At 40.1% G+C, this 21,159-nt stretch overlaps 2 protein-coding genes across 2 annotated transcripts in view; one reads left to right on the forward strand and one right to left on the reverse strand.

The window, feature by feature from the left end:
- CARF (calcium responsive transcription factor) overlaps nt 1-96 on the reverse strand; it is a 35,323-nt gene extending 35,227 nt beyond the window's left edge. Inside the window, exon 1 of the mRNA XM_041472733.1 lies at nt 40-96. The gene's annotated coding sequence lies outside the window, so the exon portion shown is untranslated. The remainder of the gene's footprint in view (nt 1-39) is intronic.
- Nucleotides 60-8,055, forward strand: WDR12 (WD repeat domain 12). The gene is made up of 13 exons (XM_041472752.1): nt 60-196; nt 278-372; nt 1,397-1,491; nt 2,127-2,233; nt 3,061-3,176; nt 3,570-3,724; nt 4,378-4,423; nt 4,613-4,698; nt 4,865-5,005; nt 5,118-5,223; nt 6,143-6,275; nt 6,807-6,879; nt 7,589-8,055. Exons 1-13 carry the CDS (start codon nt 69-71, stop codon nt 7,664-7,666), a joined length of 1,359 nt encoding a protein of 452 aa, XP_041328686.1. The 5' UTR covers nt 60-68; the 3' UTR covers nt 7,667-8,055.
- The last annotated feature ends 13,104 nt before the right edge of the window (nt 8,056-21,159 follow it).

Consider the following 21,159-nt stretch of genomic DNA (forward strand, 5'->3'; position numbering starts at 1 on the left):
GGCGGCCCGGGGGGAGATGCCGGAGCCGCGTTACTCCACCTGGGCTCGGCTCCCGCAGCCCCGCCGCCATGCGCGCCTCCGCTCCGCGCACGCGCGCCCGCCCGCGCCGCGACACGTGGCCGGGGCCGGGGCCGGGGCCGGCGACAGCAGCGGCGATGGCGCAGCTCACGGCGCGGTTCCGCACCGAGAACCGCAGGTGAGCGGCCTCCTCTCCCGGGCCGGGGGTGGGTTCGGGAGCGGGTGGCGCGGAGGCGGTAACGGAGCGCTGTGCCCGCAGGTTCGCCGTGGAGGATGTGCCCTTCTCGGTGCCCGCGACCTCCGAGACCACCGACCTCAGCCACCTCATCAACAAGCTGCTGGCCGCGGCGCACGGTAGGTCCCGCGGCGGGGCGGCCCTCGGAGCGTCCCTCGTGTCCCCGGGCCGGGCCCGGCCCCGCGCGGGCTGTCACAGCCGCGGGCCCGCGGGGACGGCGACAGCGACAGCCCGAGCCGGTGCTGCCCCGCTGCCTTGGCCTGGAGCTGCATGTGAAGCGCTGCGGGCACCGGCGCTGCTGGGCGTTCCCGCAGCCAAAGGCTGGAATACTGTGTGTGCCCCGCGCCACAGGCCAGGCTGCCGCAGCACTGGGGATGGAAGTGTTGCCCAAAACCTGGCACAAGAACTAAGGAAACCAGAGGTTTCGTTTTTATAGCAGCCTTTAAGAAAACCTCAGCAGTTCTGTCGGTGCTGAAATGACTAACTTAAAAGCTGATCTGGGGAAAGAGACTTGTCCGACATTGTTGGAAAATCCCATTTTCTATAAGAGGCTGGGCCAGTGGTATTATACCCTGCTTCTTGAACCTTTTGCAAGTTGCTTTCAACCCATGACATTGCAAACACTCTTGAACAGAAAACTGGTGCACAGTGCAGTGCTTCTTGCCAAAATGCAGAGCCTTTGTCATTTATGCCATTACAAAGGGAGAAATATGAACCAAAAGTTCTTAGAATTTTCCTACTGCTGCTACAAATACAGGGCTCTAGCTGGTGGTAACAAGTGGCAAGATCCCTACAGAACAGTCAGGAAGCACCGCTGGGGTTTGATTACACAGAGTTACAGAGAAAATACAATAAGAAGCAAATGACTCTTTAAACCCCCAACAGCAAATTTTTCTTCCTCTTAACTTAAATAATACTGTGGAAGTAATGGGCTGCCCACTTAAAATTGGGAGAAGAAACTAATTGGTTGGGGTTTTTGTTCTTGTTGTCATTTATTTTGGGGTTTGGGGGGTTGTTTATGTTTGGGGTATTTAAAACTCTTCCTGGCTCCATTTTCCTGAACCAGCCACAAAATTAGGCCATTCTTGATGGTATCAAATAAATTGTGACACCTGAACATTGATTTTTCCCAATTTGTTTCAGCGGATCACAAGTATGTGGAATTTGACTTCCTTATCAATGGCCAGTTCTTGCGACTGCCGCTGGTCACACACATGGAAATGGAAAATATTTCCACAGTAAGTCATACTCTGTCTCCCCTTCTTGGGCAGTAGAACACTTTGCCAGTTTACTTCAATGTGATTTAGATATTACACTGTTGGCTAGGTAGACTTCCTTGCTCAGTTTCATTTCTTTCCAGGAGAATTCCCTATATTTTTAAATCCATTATGAACTGCAGTGATTAGAGACTACAGACAGAGCAGTGCAAGGAATGTTATCCAATCTGTTGTCTGTGTACAGTTCAGAGGGGAAATTCTTCTCTTATTCAGTTCATCATTAATACTTTTTTGTCTCCTATGGTGGGGGATAATGGGGATGTTTAATGTTACTTCTAGAAAATGTTGCAGTGTTTTAGACACCAGTTTTGTATTAGTAAATATAGAAGAAGAGGAATTTAAGAAGACTGAAATCACTTCCTTTTGCTTCCAGTTTGCTATTAATAGTAATTTGATAAAAATATGGAAAGCAATGCAATTCTCACTTTTTTTCTAAATGCTTTCATTCTACTGATGTGGTGAAGGACTTGGATACCAAGACCTTTGCTCAATAAACTTGTATACTTGTGCCACACTACAGTTAAATTTTACTGTAGTGATTGAAAAAACCAAAACCATGCTGCATCACTAAATAAGTATTTTGTCTGTGAGCTCAGGAAGAAGTGGTGGAAATAGAGTATGTGGAGAAATACACGGCCCCTCAGCCAGAAGAATGCATCTTCCATGATGACTGGATCAGTTCTGTCCAAGCCACTGAAGAATGGTACCACACCAAGCCAGTTCTAAGTTTTGTCTTGCTTATTCATGTTCCTCCCTGGTATCAAATGGAGCAGTATTTTCTCTTTAATGTTCCCTTGGGTGGGTTTTTTTCCCTCTTTGCTTTATTTTTTTTTAACCTGTCAAGTCAGTCAACTACTTGCTTTTGTAAGCAGTTCACTTGTTATGCTGTCACAACAGTGACTTTTAACACAGGTAGAAAACAGCTAGAGACACTGAACTTGAGATACTGCTTATACAAAAGAACAAAACAAATGCTGTTTAGTATCCTTTTTCTTAAAGAAAAACAAGTTTTCCTCATTACTCTTTTTTGCTTAAACCCTTGACTTCCAACATGGCACCCAGCAACAAATAGAATAGCATACCTTTCTGCAGAGATTTTCCTGAAAAAAAGCCAAGGAGGCATAATTGCCTTTTTCTACTGTATTTTCACATTTATTTCCCAATCAATTAGGTAATGTTCATATATTAAGTAGAGACTTGAAAATGCTTTGAGAACCTCTGGCAACATACTAAAACTAACAAATTAAGTTTTGAATTATGTAAATTATAGAAGGGATCTTAAGTCCCACCAACCAGAACATGCAGTACTCTCACTGCTTGTCTTTCTAGACTGTACTCTTGGCATCCCTGTTGCCAGGCTTTAATGAAGCTTTGCTCTGTAGCAGAAAGATATTTTTTCCTCTTTGATGCTATTTCTTTTAAACCAGTTACTCTGTTAATAGTTTTGCCAAGTTTCTGGTTGAGGCTTTATTTCATAAAAACTCTTGTTAGTGTTAAAGACAAAGATGTTTCCAATGCTGTACCCTGTAGGATATTAACTGGCTGCTATGACCAGACTGCTCGGATCTGGTCTGTGGAAGGCAAATCCATCACGACAATAGCTGGGCACACAGAAGTAGTGAAGGATGTGGCGTGGGTGAAGCAAGGTCAGTATGTATAGCAGGGGAATAGTAGTCGTTTGATTTACTGGGGGAGAAATGTTAGCATTCCTTAACTATAAATATTTAAATGTCTAAATGTAACTATTTCAATCTCTGTCAGTGGTGTAAGAAATTAAGTCATGGTGTGCATAAAATAGTCCTTTGACAATAATGAATATAGTTACTTTTAAGATGGTTGCTGTCTATCCAGCTTGCAGTCTCCATTAGCAAATACTGGTGTATATGTAGTTATATAATTGTACTCACAGGGTAACATGATATAAACTGAAGTACGTATGAGTTTCTGTCTATCTGCCATTTCTTCTAGGATTAGAATAATTATTTATAAATACTTTGGAAAGCTGAGTTGGGCATGAGTGTAACTTTTTTCTTCCTCAGATAGTTTATCGTGCCTGTTACTCAGTGCTTCCATGGACCAAACTGTCCTGCTCTGGGAGTGGAATGTGGAGAAAAACAAAGTGAAAGCCCTTCACTGCTGCAGGGGACACGCTGGCAGTGTTGAGTCTGTGGCTGTTGATTGTACAAGAACCAAAGTGAGTGACTTCTGGAATGAAACCTTGTGTTTTGGGATTTAGCAGCCTGTACCTCAGAAATCCTGGTTTTGTCCTTGCATGGGTATTCATCATCATCATTTTGTGACACAGTGATAATTTTCCAGTCTTGTTATAAGTAGTGGTTATTGAGGATTAAGAGTGTCACATCAATGCTAAGCTGTACAATCACAGAATCATTTCGTTTAGAAAACAAGTTAAAATTTAAAGTGTATTTTACTTTAAATGCATGAGAATTATATGCATTTCCAAATTTGACCTAAATTTTTGCAGTGGTTTTGGTGGGAAAAAAATTTCCAGAGTTTTTGGAAAAAGCAGGTGGTAAAAAGGTTCTTTCCCTTCACCGAGAAATTCAACAGTTATGAGCACTCCCGCCAAAGGTAGAGTCATTGCCCAGGTTGACTCACTATCAGACAGGTTAAAGTCAAACTTTTTAGTGCTGAAGGAAAAAGGTATTTTGTAGATATTTTTCCTACAAAGGAAGTAAAAAGAATAATTTGATGTATGCCAAACATTCTGGGGGGGATTTTAGGAGCCCAGCACTATTATTTGTGTGTTATAACCCATTTTTCAAGCAGGTATCTCTTTCAAGGTCTGTCTGGATCAACATTTAACGAATATTTCTGTTCACACAGTTCTGCAGTGGATCCTGGGATAAGATGTTAAAGATCTGGTCTGCAGGTAAGATGTAAGTTTGTAAGGGGATACATCACTATGCTGAGTTACTGGTTTGGTTAATTACACAGTTTCAGATGTTGTTATCAGCTACATGATGGTTGTAGGCACCATAAATACAGGGATTTGCTTAATTACTTACATGGAGATGGAACTCAAAATCTGTAGCTCAAGTCTGCTTGTCTTCTGTCCCAGTACCTACAGATGAAGAGGATGAAATGGAAGAAGCAGCTAACAGACCACGGAAAAAGCAGAAAACAGAACAGCTTGGACTAACAAGGGTAAGATGAGCTCTGGGTTTGTCCAGAATTTTTCTTTAGAAGTGTAGCCACAACAAATAACTTCTCTTTGCTAAAGGTGACTTTAAAACTGCTGGTATGTCTCAGAATGATCAGACTCTTTTATTTGTTTGATAACTTACTCAAATCCGTCCCCATTAAATTCTAGACTCCCCTGGCAACCCTTTCTGGCCACACAGAAGCCATCTCCTCTGTGCTGTGGTCAGATGCTGAAGAAATTTGCAGCGCATCATGGGACCACACCATTAAACTCTGGGATGCTGAGACTGGAGATCTCAAATCAACTTTGGTGAGAGCATTATACTCTGGCTGTACGTTCGGCTGAAGTCCAGCTCAGAGAAAAAGAAAAAGCTGTGTAAAATAGTATCTCCTGTCTTAGTTACTATTTTCTTTCCTGACAGACAGGAAACAAAGTGTTCAACTCTGTCTCCTACTCACCCCTGTGTCGCCGTCTTGCATCAGGGAGCACTGACAGACATATCAGACTCTGGGATCCTCGCAGCAAAGGTGAGCTTAGACACGCATGCTCTCAAAGATGTTCTTCAAAATCAGAACTTTGTCCTGTCAAGACACATCTCACAAACTTTTCTGGTCCCTCTGCTTGAAACCAGCCATTTGGGGGCTTTTATTAAATACAAAGCTTACATCTATTTTCTGTATTTTAGTACATTTGTTTTAATGTCTTACCTAATAATTTAGAAATTATTCTCTTTTTTTTAAACTTACTAATGGATGTTCAACTGTGCAGTTGGAGAATAGATTTTTTTTTATTGTAAGGTTCAGACTGAGGCTGGTCTGATAACCATTAAAGTGAAACAGTAGTCACTTGGACTTGGTACTATATTTCATAAACAGATGGAATTGCAGATATTAGGACTGAGCCTATCAGATTTATTTTCATAGACACATTTCACACAATGGTCTGGGTTGGAAAGGACCTTAAAGGTCATCTCGTCCCAATGCTCCTGTCCTGGGCAGGGACTCTTTCCACCAGAGCAGATTGCTCAGAGCCCACCCAGCCTGGCCTTGAACACATCTCTTTTTGTAGGCTCTGTTCAGGTACTGGAAGGCCACAAATAGTAAATAACATTTACTTGTTTGGCCTCTGTAAACCTAATCCAAAGTTCACTACCATATTACATGTTGACAATAAAAGTTGGGGTTTTTTGTTGACTTAAAAAAAAAAATCTTTGAAAAGGAAGTTTAGTCACAAGAATATACATTTTAAGTGGTTTCAGGTTGGTTTCTTTTTTGTTTTAGGTTTGATTTCTTCCCCAGAACTTGTACGGCTTACATTTGTGTTCACTTTATTTAGAGTTCACTTAACACTTAACTTGAACTGCAATTGCACTGGCTTTTGTACACGTCTTCAAAGCGCTGGTTTCAGCATCTGCTGATGTCTGTGTTTTTTCCTCTTTCCATTCAGATGGCTCCTTGGTTCTCCTGTCTCTGACTTCTCACACAGGCTGGGTGACATCTGTGAAGTGGTCACCTACCCACGAGCATCAGCTGATCTCTGGTTCTCTGGACAACATTGTGAAGCTTTGGGACACAAGGAGGTAAAATAAACTGGGTTTGTTGCTGTGCAAAGGCATGTAAGCTTACAGGGTGAGCTACCCCTCACGAAATAGCAAAAGCAGTCAGACAGTCAGTGGAAACACCTGTGGCATTTGTGAAAACACTATAGGTTTTGAAAGTCAACCACATAATAAAAGGGAGAAAAACACTAAAATACTTGCAGTCTACCACAGGGCTGGAAAACATATGCTGTTGAGCAGCATCAACACATGGAAGAAGGAAGCTATAATAAATTCTTCCCAACAACTGATTGAGTTTCAGTCTCAAAGTTGTTTGCAAGCAGATGAAAAATGTTGCTGCTTTTCTCTTTGGGGCTGTAGGAGAGGATAATACTGATGTGATAGGCTCTGGGGAAAGCAGAGGAAACATCACAGATGGTCAATATCTGTGCTCTCTCAAACTGTTTATAAGTGCTTGACCACATCTGTTTGATAGCATTGGGATAGCATTTCTCCCTGGGACCAATTGTTGTCTGTGATTGCTCACATAACTTCAAATCTGTTTTTCACTAGTTGCAAAGCTCCTCTGTATGACTTGGCTGCTCACGAAGACAAGGTTTTGTGTGTGGACTGGACAGAAGCAGGGGTAAGAATCTGAAGAGCAAGTTACTTGATTTATATGCATGGTGTTTAAGAAGAGAGCTAAAAGCAGTCATGGGCTGTTACCTCCTTATGCTTGAGGCTAGAAGAGAACAGGCAGTTGTAGTTGTGCTGTGTTTGATGTCTGGGTGGTGATGTCCCAGCCACTGCAGCATGTCCCCACACTCTGCACAGGGGAAGGGTGGGAACAGTAGCTCTGTGGCTTTAACTGAGTGTTACAGTGATATTCCAGACAAGGAGAGGTGAGAGCAGCACTGCACCTTACTCAGAAAACACTTGTTCCAAGGTAACCTTCTGCCGCCGGGACTAAAGCATGAAGTGAAGCTTGGGCGTGGCAGTCAGTGCATGTTGAAGGGGAAACTGTGTAATCCTCTAGAGCAAGCTGTTCTGCTACTGCAGTGGTACACACATATTTAAAATTACCAAAAACCCCCATTCTGTGAATGTTCAAGATTCTCAGTGTGGCTTCACTGTAAAAGTCAGGAAAAGCTTTAGCAGCTTTCCTACACGTTTCACTTCTAATTTTAAGAGGAGAGTAAGAGACAAAGTTGCTTCTGCACTTTGATTCTGGGATTTAGTCATGCATTAACAGTTCATTATTCACTCCTGCTTTTTATAAAGGAATGAAAAATTGAGTCCTTAACTTCTTATTTTGCTTAGTTCTGATATTAATCACAGTTTCCTTCTCTCATCAGTTGTTACTGAGTGGAGGAGCAGACAACAAACTGTATTGCTACAGATACCCAGCTACAGCTTCTGATGTTGGGGCATGAAGGTCAACAGCCAGAAGATTTTTTTTAAAAAAACAAAGATTTTTGCAGCAGTTGCTCTCTATTAGCAGCTCTATACAAGCAACTTCTGAAGAAAGGAGGAGTTTGCTGCTCAGAGAGCTGTTCCTGCTTTTGTATTGGTAACCTACATCCACATTGGTCACAGAAAAATAGCAAAGCCCAAATGGGATTCATGTGAAACAAAGCAAAGGTCATTTCCTCCCTTTTTGATGGCTTTGAATTAACATCTTCCTTTTAAATTACTATTTGTATAGCCCTTTTAATAAGAAGTAAACTGTTCGCTGATACTTACTGAAAAACTACTCAATGACTAAATTATTTTTTGAGTTAACCTGCTTTATGTTGGGAAGAAAATAAAGCTTTTATCAACAGTTCATTGGTTTAGTGTGTCATTTCAGATAAAAATGAGATTTCAGCTCTCCTCTCAGTCTGGCTGTTGGCAGTTCTTATGATTTAGTTCTTAATTAAGAACCCAGGTTTCTTTCTAGGATGAAGACTTGGTATGTGTGCAGCATAAATAGCATACATTTATATGATGATATACAGGAACTTGACAGATTTATTGGCAGATGAAATATTCCATATTTTAGTGGCTCATAAATTAGGGTTGTAGATTATAACAATGCCAGCCTTGTACCACAGTACTTGTGCTGCAGTACCACTAACGTGGTGTCTTGGACCTAAGGATGTGTAAAAACAATGATGGATCACACAGAGAAGGCAGAAGTAGAAGTAATTCGCTCTTACAAAGAACAGATAGAAAAAGTTGCAATAGCTTTTGGATTGATAGAGGATAAGCACTACTCAAACATGCTCAATTTCTCTTCTGGTGGTTTTGCTTTGAGTTCAGCATTCAAATGCAAAAGCTTTGCTGCAGCATGCTAGATTACATACATGTGATGTTCAGCTGTTAAACTGTGGAGACCACACTTGAATATCCTCACCAATGTCTTGGCTTTCAATCAGTGTAACACCTGACACTAACAAGGCAAATGCTTAAATTAATAATTTTTCTTTGAAGAGTGGGAACTCTGACCTCCAGGTTTATAATACAGACATACATATCATTATATATAGACTATATATATACTACATATATAGTTCTGAGTAAGGAGTTTTAAGAAATATCAAAGAGCAAAGCTGCTGAAAATGGCAAAGGACAGGGGAAGGATCTCTGACCCCTTTGCTCTGCAAGTGAAGTACTCCAACTAACAACTTGTATGCCTATGTCTAAAGACTCATGAAAGCAAGGTAAATAAGCTTAATATGGCTTTCTTGCCTTCCCAGAAAGATGTACAAAACACTTTTTAAAAAAGATCATGTTACCTGAAGTGTCAGCTTATCTTAGACTAATATTTTTTAGACTCAAGCAAACCCAGTGGCATTAGTTGTTTTAGTTTCAGTGAATTCCATCAGATCTACTATTACCTGTAAAAAACCACACAGAAGGTATCTAAAAAGGTAGGTTTTGATAGACCACAGTGAAAAGCAGGAGCATTTTTCATTTTTGTACCCTCCTCTGGTCTGGAAAAGTACTGTGGCAGAGGAACAGCCAAAGAAGGAACTAAGTAAACCATATCAACATGAAGTGATACCACTGTAAGGACAAGGTATTTTTGGAATATATCTGTATTACCACTGTCCATAAAATATCCTGAAACCAAGACATTTTACATTTAGCTGACAGTTCTTTCAATAACCTGTAATCTTAAATAAAATGTTTTAATAAGAATTTCCTTTTGAACATGCAGTCCTTCCATTTAAAATAATCATGTGAAATTATAGTGATCAACATGAGTTGATTTTAAAACTGCAGAAGAACTGAGTCAAAAACATGGTAATCCAGAATCAAGGTGCTGATGGTGACTCTACTCACAAAAAATACTTTTTTCCTCCCCTAAAAACTACTTCTGCATATTCCTAGTGCCCTAGTAGCATAATACAAAACAGTAAAGAATTTTTATGTACTAATTGCCAGTTTTGCTTAAACATAAATGTGATTCTACAAGTGAGGGGAATAAGGACAATAATCAGCTACTGCAAGATTGACCTACTTTTGGTTTTTTATCGATGGGAGGTGGGGGTTGGTTTGTTTTTGAGAGGTTGGGCAATACACATTGTTCTTTTTCTGCCTTTTCATTCTGCACTGACACCTGGCATAAACTGTCCACCAGCACACATGTGCTGCCTCTAAACACAGTTCAAATACCACCATGCACTGACACACGTTAAAAGCATTAGCTCAAGACAAAGTTTCACCTGCTTGGTCCCTGGCTTAGTGTCACATTTGCATTTTCTGTTCATGTGTTTCCTTTTACCCAGCTGGTTCTTTCAGCTTTCTTCTTGCTTTGAGAATTTTGCCTTTGCTTCTGGATGGCTGCCATCCCTCCCCTACAGCCAGCCCTGGCAGAGCACTGGCTGGTTTTTCTCTCTTGTTGGCATTTGGTTAATTTTTTTAATCTCAGTCTTCCCTCAACTGGGAGATTGAATAAAAGCAAGAGAAGGGGGAAGGAAACATTAAGTAAAGTAAATATTCCAGTGACACACAACCTGAACGGGTGTGTGTGGATAATGTGGACACAGGAGTTTGGGCCAACAATGCAGATCTCCAGCCAGCACTGCTCTGCCTGTCCCTTTCAACCTACAGTCCAGAGCCTGGGGTGAGGTTTGTCCTTACTGAAGATAAACTTAGTGAAGTTTTAATTGGTTTTGTATAGGCTGATAATTTGCCAGGATAAACTCAACATACTCCTCTAGATTTTAGCATGCATACCTTAGGAAACAGATCTAACCACATTTGCTTAAAGTGACTTCTGCAATTGAAATAAAAGAGTTCCACTGAGATCAGAAGGAAGCACAAAGATAAAGGAATACACTTCTGATGAAAACTCCTAAGATGTGAAATTTTCTCCTGAATTTTCTGACATTTCTGCAACAGAAAGCACTAGATAAGCACATGCACAAATTCCCCAAAGGAAAAGCACACTTTTGTTACTCTCCTATGTTGATTTAAGTCTTATTAAATGTTTATAAAAGTTGAAGAATTGCAGAATTTTTAAAGGTTTTCTCATTACTGAATTAACGGAGGGTACAAATTATCTCCAAAATTGTGTGATGATGAACATGATTTTTAAAAGAGCAAGCAACCCCTCCAAACAACAACAAACAAAAGTCCCAAACAAGCAGTAGATGTGATTTAGGCTGATCTGTTCCGTGACCTCTCTGAAATTTCAGCACGTGCTCTTTTCCCTTGCTGTGAGGAAAACAAAAGGTTTTATCAGAATAAAACTTAATGAGAATTAGGTCAACACACTTCAGATTTCTACTCTCTGTCAGAATGGGGGTGCCCAGCCGGCCCTGACACACCCTAGTCCAGGGGTAAATGAAGTTTATGGATTAAAACCCTGCTTGAATTTGAGAACCACAAGGCTGCAATGATCTGCACAGATACTTCATTGGCTAACAACAAACTGTAGTAGCTTACATTGCAATTTATATGCCAAAAAAAGTCCCATCAAGTTTGAATCACCAATTTTGTTTGAAGGAAGATCATTGGCAGAGATCTCAAATTACAGGCAAAACTTGGGTTGCAATTAGTTGCCGTGAAAACCAATTTCAATTGCCCTGTAAATTGCATGAAATGAGTGGCTTTTCAGCTGCCAGTGAGAAGTTGGCTAAGTCTGGTCTAGGAAAGACAGCTGCTCAGTCTGGATGAGTCTATCAAGCCATTCAAATCAAGACATGTACGGAATGCTGAAAACAACTCAAACCACAAAAATGTAAATTTCTGTAGCAATTTCAGTATTCATACTTGAAACTTCAAAATGTTGATTTTCCATGTCTTTGCAATCTATTCCATTGGACAACTAGCAGACTGTGACCAACAGGGGATCTCGGTAGAAAAACACTGTGGAACTAAATAAACATTGAAATAAATGCTCTGTGATTAGTACTTACACTTTCAACCTATAATGTATAATTTAAGCAATGAAATTTCTTTAGAAGTTTAACATTACCTCTGAATGCAAACCAGAACTTACAAAAAGCTGCATGGAGAAACATGATAAGCCAGTTATAGCAAAACATCCCAATAATCTATATTGCTTACCCAAAAGTCCCCCCATCACACTTCCTACTGTCTATGGTCTATAAATTTAGAAAAGGGAAGTACTGATCTTCAGTCAGACCACAGCTGTTCTAAACTGCATGTGAAAGACAGCTGAAATCCCTTGGAAGAGCCTTCAGGAAATGCTCAGTGAATTCACTCCTCTCCTTTAACTCTCTCTCTATCCCAGCTCTTGAAAACTATTCAAGTCTGTTATACACACATGCACAATCCAGAAATCTCTCATGGATTTCTGCTCCCAAGACAGATCAAAAAAATAGCTGACAAAGCACAGAAGAAATACTGGAAATTGATTAATTCACCAAAGAATGAAGATGATTATGTGATAACATCTGATGCAGAGCCGGATGCCAAATTAGTGATAAACCTATGGCCCATGAGGAGAGTCAGCATGAACTGATAGATGGAATGTGAATACATGAAAGTGGCTCATTCTCCCAGCCAATAACAAGTACTGGTTACTTTCAACAGGGTGCCCTCAGTTGCCTGTATCATCTGAAAAGCCAAAAAATGGTATCAAGTGTTAGAATGACATTGTTGTTTTCTGAAGGTGTTCAGCACCAGAGAGGAAGGCAACCTTAAGCTATTTTCCTCTCTCAGTGGTGTCACCACCATATCTGTGCACACCCCTGCACACACATTTGGTGGAACAGCTTAGCAGGTTTGAGTTTGCTTCAGTAACCAAAGTGGTACTGCAGAGTCTGGCAGCCAGGCTGAGAAAATTTTGTCACAGGGATCAGGAGGGTGACAACACCAAATAAGCTACACTCTCCTTTTTTAAAATACTTGCAGCATTGAAGGCTACTGGGTGACATAAATTCCTTATTTGTGTCATTCCAAGCCTTAGGCACACTGCTGATTGAGCAGTGGATGTGGGCACCCAGAGCCATCTGCTCAAAACACAGACTGAACCAAAGCCTGAAAGGTGTGGCATGGCTGTGCATTAGTGGGAAGTGTTGTTCATACTATGATGCTTGGGATTCACAACAAACTTGTATTCTAATGTCCCCTGTTGAAACCTCTAATTTGTTTTCTAATTAAAGAGCACAAATTTCCATCTCTCTCCCATTCTTTCCCTCTCAGGTGATGCATCAACTTCAGCCCAAGTGTGAAAAGATTTGTGCAAATTTGCAAAAATTTTTTGATCTTCAAAAAAACCAAAAAAAAAAATCAAAACAGTCAAAATTTGATTTCCCAAAATTACCCTGAGTTCCACTTGAGAGATCTTATCTCTCAGGTCTCAGATTGGTAGTTTGTTATCTTGGTGGATTCTGAGCATAGGATGAGGTGTTAGAATTCGCTGGCAGTAGGTTTTTAATACTTAGGCAGAAATCAAGACTATTTTTGATGTTACACAAAAGATCTTGTTTCCATCTTACATCAACATGCAAATGGTCCTCTAGATATAAGCACAGGATATGAAAGAATAATGGATTTAACAATCATAATGTTTTGCCTTTAGGTTTAAGAGAGACCTTCAATGCATAGTCTCTGTTGCTTCTCAGAACACAGTACTTATCTCCTGCAGCTACAATGCTAAACAAAGTGTTTCCTAGATCTAAACAGCACAAATTTAATCCAGATCCTGGTTTTGGCTAACCTGCTCTAATTCCAGAGCATGTCAGTTAATACAGTGAAGCCTACCCAAATCAATGGCATTAACACAGATTTTCAGAGAAGCTTACATGCAGCCTACCTGCATGCAATTTACAATAATTAGATCTTAACGTAGCTGAAAACTGAGTCAGAACCAGACTCCAAAAATCAAATATTCCATGTCAGTGAAGCCTTTTCCGACAGGAAATAAATAAGGTTTGTCTTCATAGTAACTAAGCTTTGGACAGAACGGTGAGGGGGAGGAGATGATGGTTTTTCTCCCCTTCTAATCCAATCTATTTAAACAGAGGAATCAAAACAACAGCTGTTTAGTACAGCACTGGTGCCACAGAATCCAGCATGAACTCACCGAAGATGAGGAGAATACAGTTTCCCTATTTGAGCTTTCCAGTCTCTAGGCTGCTGTGATTTAAAGGTGCAAGTCCAAATGGTCCTGTTAAAAAGCAGCCATGACCTTTGCCAGGAGAGCAGCTTCCAAGCTGTGCACCATCCCACCACGCACGCTATGAACCTCTGCAGTATCTCCATAGGTATCACTCGCTACATGTAAACAGAGGATTATCAGATAAATCTGACCAGATCATTGTTGAAAATATTATAGACACACCAGAAAAGTCTATCTTAATGAAAGAAATCTCTGTTTCTAATATTTTCTCTGTCTGCTGCAGTATAGTGCAGCAACGGAAAAATATTTTCACTTTTGGGATGTCTGAATTGTAATCTCTTATATCTTGACCAACCTATTTGAAGGTAATAATTTTGCTTACATAGCTCAAGAATAGGTTTTGCCATTTCCCACCATCCTTCTGTAATTATTTTTTATAATTTGTGATACATTTGTAGGGCTACTATTTAAAAAAAGTTGGAGAGAAACAAACTTTTTTTGTTTCCCTCTGCAGCAGTATCTTCTTGCAATTTACTCTCCTTATTTTGCTATCCACTCCCTGTTTTATAAGCACAGTATCTAGTTTCTTGTTCCTCACAGGAGCAGGAAGGTAAAATCTCCCTCTTTTCCAATAGATCTTCAGGCAAACACTCCAGTATAGCAGACACTCTGGGCTCCCAATGCCATGTCACCATATTTCTCTTCGCACACACATCTCTAAGTCCCTTGTGAGAGCAGGGCCACGGCAGCAGGCCGTGTTCACCTCTGACACACCTTTTGGTCAGTGACATTCACTGTGTGCCGGCGCTGTTAGCTCCCCCACCCTGAGAGGAGCTCCCGAGCACAGAAGAGCCGGGTGAGTTACGGGAAGCACAGCCTCTGCTCTGCTGCCAGCAGCCCTGCCGCAGCAGCAGGGAGGGCCCTGGGAGGAGGCACTGCCCGCAGTCAGGGATCTGTCTGCACAGCTGCGGCTGAAGCCACCGGCCACCCTCCGGGAGCTAATCCTCCCTCCTGGCTGTGCTCATACTTACTCTTGGAGAAAGGCACAAGGAGCTTGGATCGGCACCCTTCTGTGACTTTTGTATTGGGTGCACCTCATAAACTGTCTACCAGTAGCACTAAGCATTCACCAGTAGTTAAGTTCCACTCTTGCTTTTGTTCTTCTTTGCTATGAGATAAAAGTATACTTCTATGTTTTAAATTTCCTAGTTTTACATTCTTACTGCTCATTTACATGCTTATATAACTAATAGTTGAACTGGTTATGTCCACAAAGTAATAAATCAACAATTTCCTTCTAAAAAGTGTTGTTTTTTTAATGTTCTTCCAGTCAAACAGCCTGTACAGATATCTACTACTGAGCAGGGGGCACATGGCAAAATACTGGCAGCAGAATACTGATGGGGACTTTATGGTACAACATACATCAAAAAGCTTCTCCTGGTTTCACATTGTTCTTTCTTTTCTCCTTTTTAGCATTCTAGTTATTTAAATAAGTACTGAATAGGTAACATTAGGGATATACAATCTCTTTCTCTCCCTAGATATATATTTGTACAGTATATAACATCAGGGCACATTAAAACATTTATGGTCTCCTGAGGGAGTCACCACTTGGGATTGACCACAGAGATTGGGTTTGAGATTTCATTAAAAAACACATTACTGCTGCATTTTCACAACTAAAAGAATAAAAAGTCCTCAGTTAAATATTCAATCTAATTATACTTTGCAGGGACTATTACCAAAGCTGTAATTGTAATGAAGAAAGAATTTTATAATGCTTGAAAACTTCAATAGCACATTATACTGAAAAACAGTAATTATGGATTAAAAAAGATTTTGTGTCTTCCCAATTAAAAAAATTAAATGCCAGCATAATAATATGTAATTGCTCATGTGCTATTCTTTATAAATCATACAGTGCAAAATGACAACTAATGTGGAAAGATTGTGGAAAAGAAATTCCCCCTCCATTGCACCTTTCTCTCCTAATCCTTAAACAAAAAACATCACCAAAACCACCTTGGGATAGTAAAATCAATATTCTACAGATATTTTAAAAATATTTATGGGAAATGGGTTGGAAGCTAATATTTAAAATTACATTACAAATGCGCAGCCTTTTAAACGGCTGTTTTCAATGAGCATTTCAAAAACACTAATCAAATTTATCTAAAATGCTCAATAATATACACATAAAATCATATACACAAGTGGTTTCTCATTTATTTTTAATGTTTTGCATGTTGTGTTATCTTGGGATTTAGATATACACTATAACTTACATATAAATCTATTTAGATAATGTAATTTTTAATAAGCTTCCGTAAGTCGCAAGAAAAAGATCAGAAAATTTACCTTATAAAGTTCCTGGAAACATTACTGGGAACATCTTAAATCCCTGAGTTCATTTAAAGACATTTTAGTAGAAACCCAGCAAACACCATTTCTCATTTATTTTTAATGTTTTGCATGTTGTGTTATCTTGGGATTTAGATATACACTATAACTTACATATAAATCTATTTAGATAATGTAATTTTTAATAAGCTTCCGTAAGTCGCAAGAAAAAGATCAGAAAATTTACCTTATAAAGTTCCTGGAAACATTACTGGGAACATCTTCTTAAATCCCTGAGTTCATTTAAAGTAGAAACCCAGCAAACACCACCATGCTTAATAACACAGTAAAATATTTACATTTGTCTTCCTTTATAGCATGCCTATATCCCTTAAACATTTTTTCTTCCCAATGCCTATCATGTCACCACTGCTCCATATGAAGCCTGACATGTACAGTAGTGGTTTTTTTTTTTAATTTCATTCTTCCCCCACCCCCAGATAACCCTACATCTAACTGCAAACATTGTCAAAATCTGAAGGTTGTCTTATGCACCTTAGCAGTTTGGAACAATGTGCTGGTTCTGCCTCCCTCAGAGCTCTCATGATAAAAATTGTTAATAAATTGGAATTGCCACTTTTATTTTTCAATTACTTATTTTATAGCCATATCTGAGGAAGAAAATAAGGTGGAGCTCTTATCAATGGCTCAGGCAGATTACAATGTAAGTCAATCTGGATAAAAAGGACAGATGTCAAGGGCAAGGTTTTCAATTTTATTTTTTTAATAGTCCCCACTCATTCAGCTGAATGCCCTGCTGTTAATTCACATGAAGGTGCCATTGCAAGTACAGGATGCAGAGGTGTTTGGAGGGGCATGTGGCAAAAGCAGAAGCCATTTCATACTTGAAGAGAAAACCACTTTGCTAAACCTTGATGTCTGTCAAGTACAAGGTGCCAAAGATCTGGTGATAAATGGGAGCCCTGCCCCTCTCTTCCCCAGCTCAGGCTGTGTGCCTGCTCTGTCTTCCCCACACATCCTTCTCCTGCTCAGACTGGGCTACACAAGCACCTCAGACCTACTGCTAACACAAACCCGGCAGAGATGCACCAACAGGCTGACACTTGGCAAAGCCCTGCGCACCTCCGCGGGAGGGGGCTCACTGCTCCAGGGCCCAGGCAACAGCAGCAACAGCTGTGGCTCACACTCCAGCTCTTCTTGGACATTTCCATCAACAGATTGAAGGGAAGGGAAGTTCAATGCAACTGCTGGGCAGATAGACACACCTTGCTATCAAAAACAGATCCTGTGCAACTCCACTGTGAGTTGGCAAAAGCCAAGGAGTCATTAGTAAGTCATTATTACTGGATAATGTATTTCTATTCAGAATGGGAATTTCATTTTAAAGAACTGGTAAAGTTGGTTTTTGCAGTGCTTTTATGCAAAGCTGAGCATAGGCAGGCAAACAGGTTCTTGTTATTGCTGTAAATTCCGAGCTGCATTTATAGAACATGCATCTCTGGTACTTTTACCCTTTGGGGCACAGAATGGCAAAAAATCAACTTTATGTACCACCTTCTAGCTTTAGCATTTATTATTGTTCTTGCCATGTGGTAAAAAGGCAGCGAGGGGCAGCCTGTGTGTGGAAGCTGAAAAGCGTGAAGACTAAAACCCTAATTTTTACTATTTTGTGATTATTGTCAGTCCACTTCTACCACATTTCCTCAAAACATTCTGCTCACTTGTGTTCTTGCATATTTTTATATTTTTACTTCTTTTACATTCACATTGGCCTTTCTTTCACCTTTGGGAAGAACTACCAACATTCTGCCATGAAACTACAGTATTTGATGCCCTCTGACACAGAATAGAGAGAAGCAAGGCTGTGAATGAAAGATGAATCCTACAAGCTGTATTCCTGACAAGAGCTAGCAAAATGGAGAATTCCAAAATGTAAACATTCATTCATCCAAGTACCATCTACACTGCAGGAAGTACTGGTTGCCAACAAGTTAACTGTGATTTAAGAGGATGCAAAGACATGTCATCAGTGGCTAAAATACATACTGAGGTATTTATTGTATCTCAAAAGTGAGCTCAGCAAACAAAACAAAACTAAACAAATCCCCTCCACAGCTGGAGAACAACCCCCTGTTGTTCTCTATATTTGTTATTAAAACTGAAGAATGTGCTTACCACCATGAACACATCACCATAAAAGAACCTTGCAATGACTTTCTTAGTCATTTAGACAATTGCTTTCCAAAAGCTTCTCCTCCATCTTCTGTCCCCCCAGCAGTTACTCTTTAAGTGCTTTTTCTGAGCAAAAAAAAGGGTGAAGGAGAACTTCTTTCTCTTTTCTACCTGAAACAGTCTCTTCCAGGATGACAGTGTAATTATATGCAAAGTGCACAGTTAAGTGTGGAAGATGTAACAGGGACTTGGTAACTGGAAAGATTGTGTTGCTACGGGAACAGGGGCAAAGGGGTCCGAGTGGAAAATTTTGTACAGAACTTTGAGAACTAGAAATGCTGTGATTAGTGTCACAAACTGGCCTTGCTTGCATGGCATGGTCTGTGCCTCTCAATCCCCCCAGTCAAGATTCTGCAAAATAAAATGGATCCAAACCAAAACTGCTCATCTACCTCAAAGAGGTTACTGTAAAAGATTAGCTTCACTCCTCAGTTTTCACTTTTAGGAAGTGGTTATAATTGCTATCCAGGGTTTATACATTTTTCTCCAATAGCTGGTCAATGTCTGTGCAATAGACATGATTACATCATATAAGCACAAAAAAACCTCATAACAATAGAAATCTGTAGAACTGAGACTTATTCTCAGTTGTTTTAAATTCACAGATTCTCTAATCAGGAACTGTTGCAGGTATTATACTGTAGATTAAGAGTCAAAGACTGATCTTCTTTTGCCTTTGCATGTGCCACCTTCACAGGTTTAGATGCAGATGGAAGGAAGGGTTCCCAAATCTGAGTTTGAGAAGCTGAAGGGGTGGAGGCTGGAAGGTGAACCTGCTTTAGGGCAGTCAATGTACCTGCTGTCACATTTCCTGTCAGTCTATCAGGTATCTGCTCCATCCAGACCCCTCCTGCTCACCTGCCCTTGCCAATTCCCCATGATTTGAGTGTGTATCTTCCCTTGGTAGGTACAGACCTGATGCCTTTGTCTGCCTGCCTGTGGGAATGACCTCTCCTGAACTGCAGTCTTGCACAGTTTACTCGTCTTTTTCAATTAAAAGACAGCAAGTGTAAATTCAGAATTTAACTTTTTTTTTTTCCACTAAAAAAATAAAATAGGAAGAATTCTGCAGAGCCTTCTGGGAAGCAACACAGGGAAAAGCTAAACCATAATTCCTTGTCTTCCTCCAAGCAAATAGTTTCTGTGCTCATTCACCCCTGAATATTCCAACTAGCTTTCTGTCCAAAAACTACCTGCACAAGTACCTGGACATGAGAGCTGCATGCTCAGTAGAGAGTTTTTCAATTTTAGAATATGTGAAGCTTTATAAAGAAGTGGCTATAGGATTGGATTGTATTTTTCAAGCTTGGGATGAAGCTTTTTTTAAAAGTTAAGCAAATAGGAAGCCAACTGTTTGAGATCCACATACTGCAAAACCAGACAGTTAAACAAAATGCAAATACCAGCCAGCTTTAAACTGGTTCCATGATTCTTCACCTGTGATTCTGTAAAATGGTTCAGCTCATGTCCAAAGCCCTTGAACAGCCTGTGGACTCCCATCTGTATCATTCTGTCACAAGCAGGCAAATTTCTTTTATACTAAGAGAGGCTTTCTTACAGATACAAAGTTTCAGAAAAGGAGACTGATGAATTCAGCACACTCAAGGTCATTCCTCATGGTCATTTGCCAATGTATACAGAAAAGCAGAACATGTAATTCTCCTTCACCCTCACTTTTTCCTCTTTTAAATCTATCTGGCCATGTTGTTTATCAAAATTCCATCTATAAAAGTATTTTTATGGAATTAAGAAATCTAATGAAATTATTACATGGCTGTACAGCATTGTAACTTAGAAAATGGGATCTTCTTGAGTGTGACCAAAATTTTGGCATACCATCATCTTCCTGAGGAAACACAAACAGGCCCAGTGTTATGAAGTACAATCAGAATTTCTGTAACAGTTTCTAAACACCTTATTGAAACTATTTTTACAAGCAGAAACTTGAGAGAACATCATCACTACACATCGTGCACTGGAAGAATCAATAAATTGGAGAGACGGAACAAGAGGTTATTGTGTTCTTTCTCAAGAAAGATTTTTTCCTACCCATTAGAGAAGTCTCCCTTAAGCAACCCCAGTGAAGAATGTGAAGAGGAGAAAGATGACATTTCCAGAAATATCAGTAAGCAACAAGCACAAAAAATAAACTACACTCTAGAAGAATCATAAACATTCTGTACATGTTTCATTAGAAAGGAAATAGCTGCTTCCCAGAATTCTTGAAAAAAAGCCCTCAGCTAAAAAAAGACTAATTTCTAATCTTCTTCAACTTGCAGTCTTTCATGCTATTCCTTTTTCATGTTCTGAACACACAATTTACAGTGTGTCTAATATTTTACCTAGCTAACTGAATTACCAGGAACAGGAAAGTTAACACTTAGATGATTAAGCCTTTGAAACACCTAAGATAGTTTTCCTGCAGATTGAAAGGTAGAGTTTAAAGGTCCAGGACCATGGTAATGGGGTCACAAATGATTGCTCTTTTTCTTGGGCCACTCACCCACAGTGCCAAGCAGATCCCTCTGTACACAGGGCTCACATCTCCAGCCCTCAGAACTTCTTGTTTGTCCTCTCTAAGTGCAACCCCAACTCTCAGTCTGTCCTTGAAGCACATCAGAGCTGACCACCCCAGCACTGGTGATGCAGCACTGGGGTAGAGTTGGCACACACAAGAAATTGGCTCCATTTTCACCTGATTCTCTTTTGGGAGGAAGGCAAAGAAAACAGTTTTGTTTTTATTCAGATTTC

Source organism: Pyrgilauda ruficollis, unplaced genomic scaffold (genome assembly GCF_017590135.1).
Source record: "Pyrgilauda ruficollis isolate IOZ18807 unplaced genomic scaffold, ASM1759013v1 scaffold3, whole genome shotgun sequence".
NCBI lineage: Eukaryota > Metazoa > Chordata > Aves > Passeriformes > Passeridae > Pyrgilauda > Pyrgilauda ruficollis.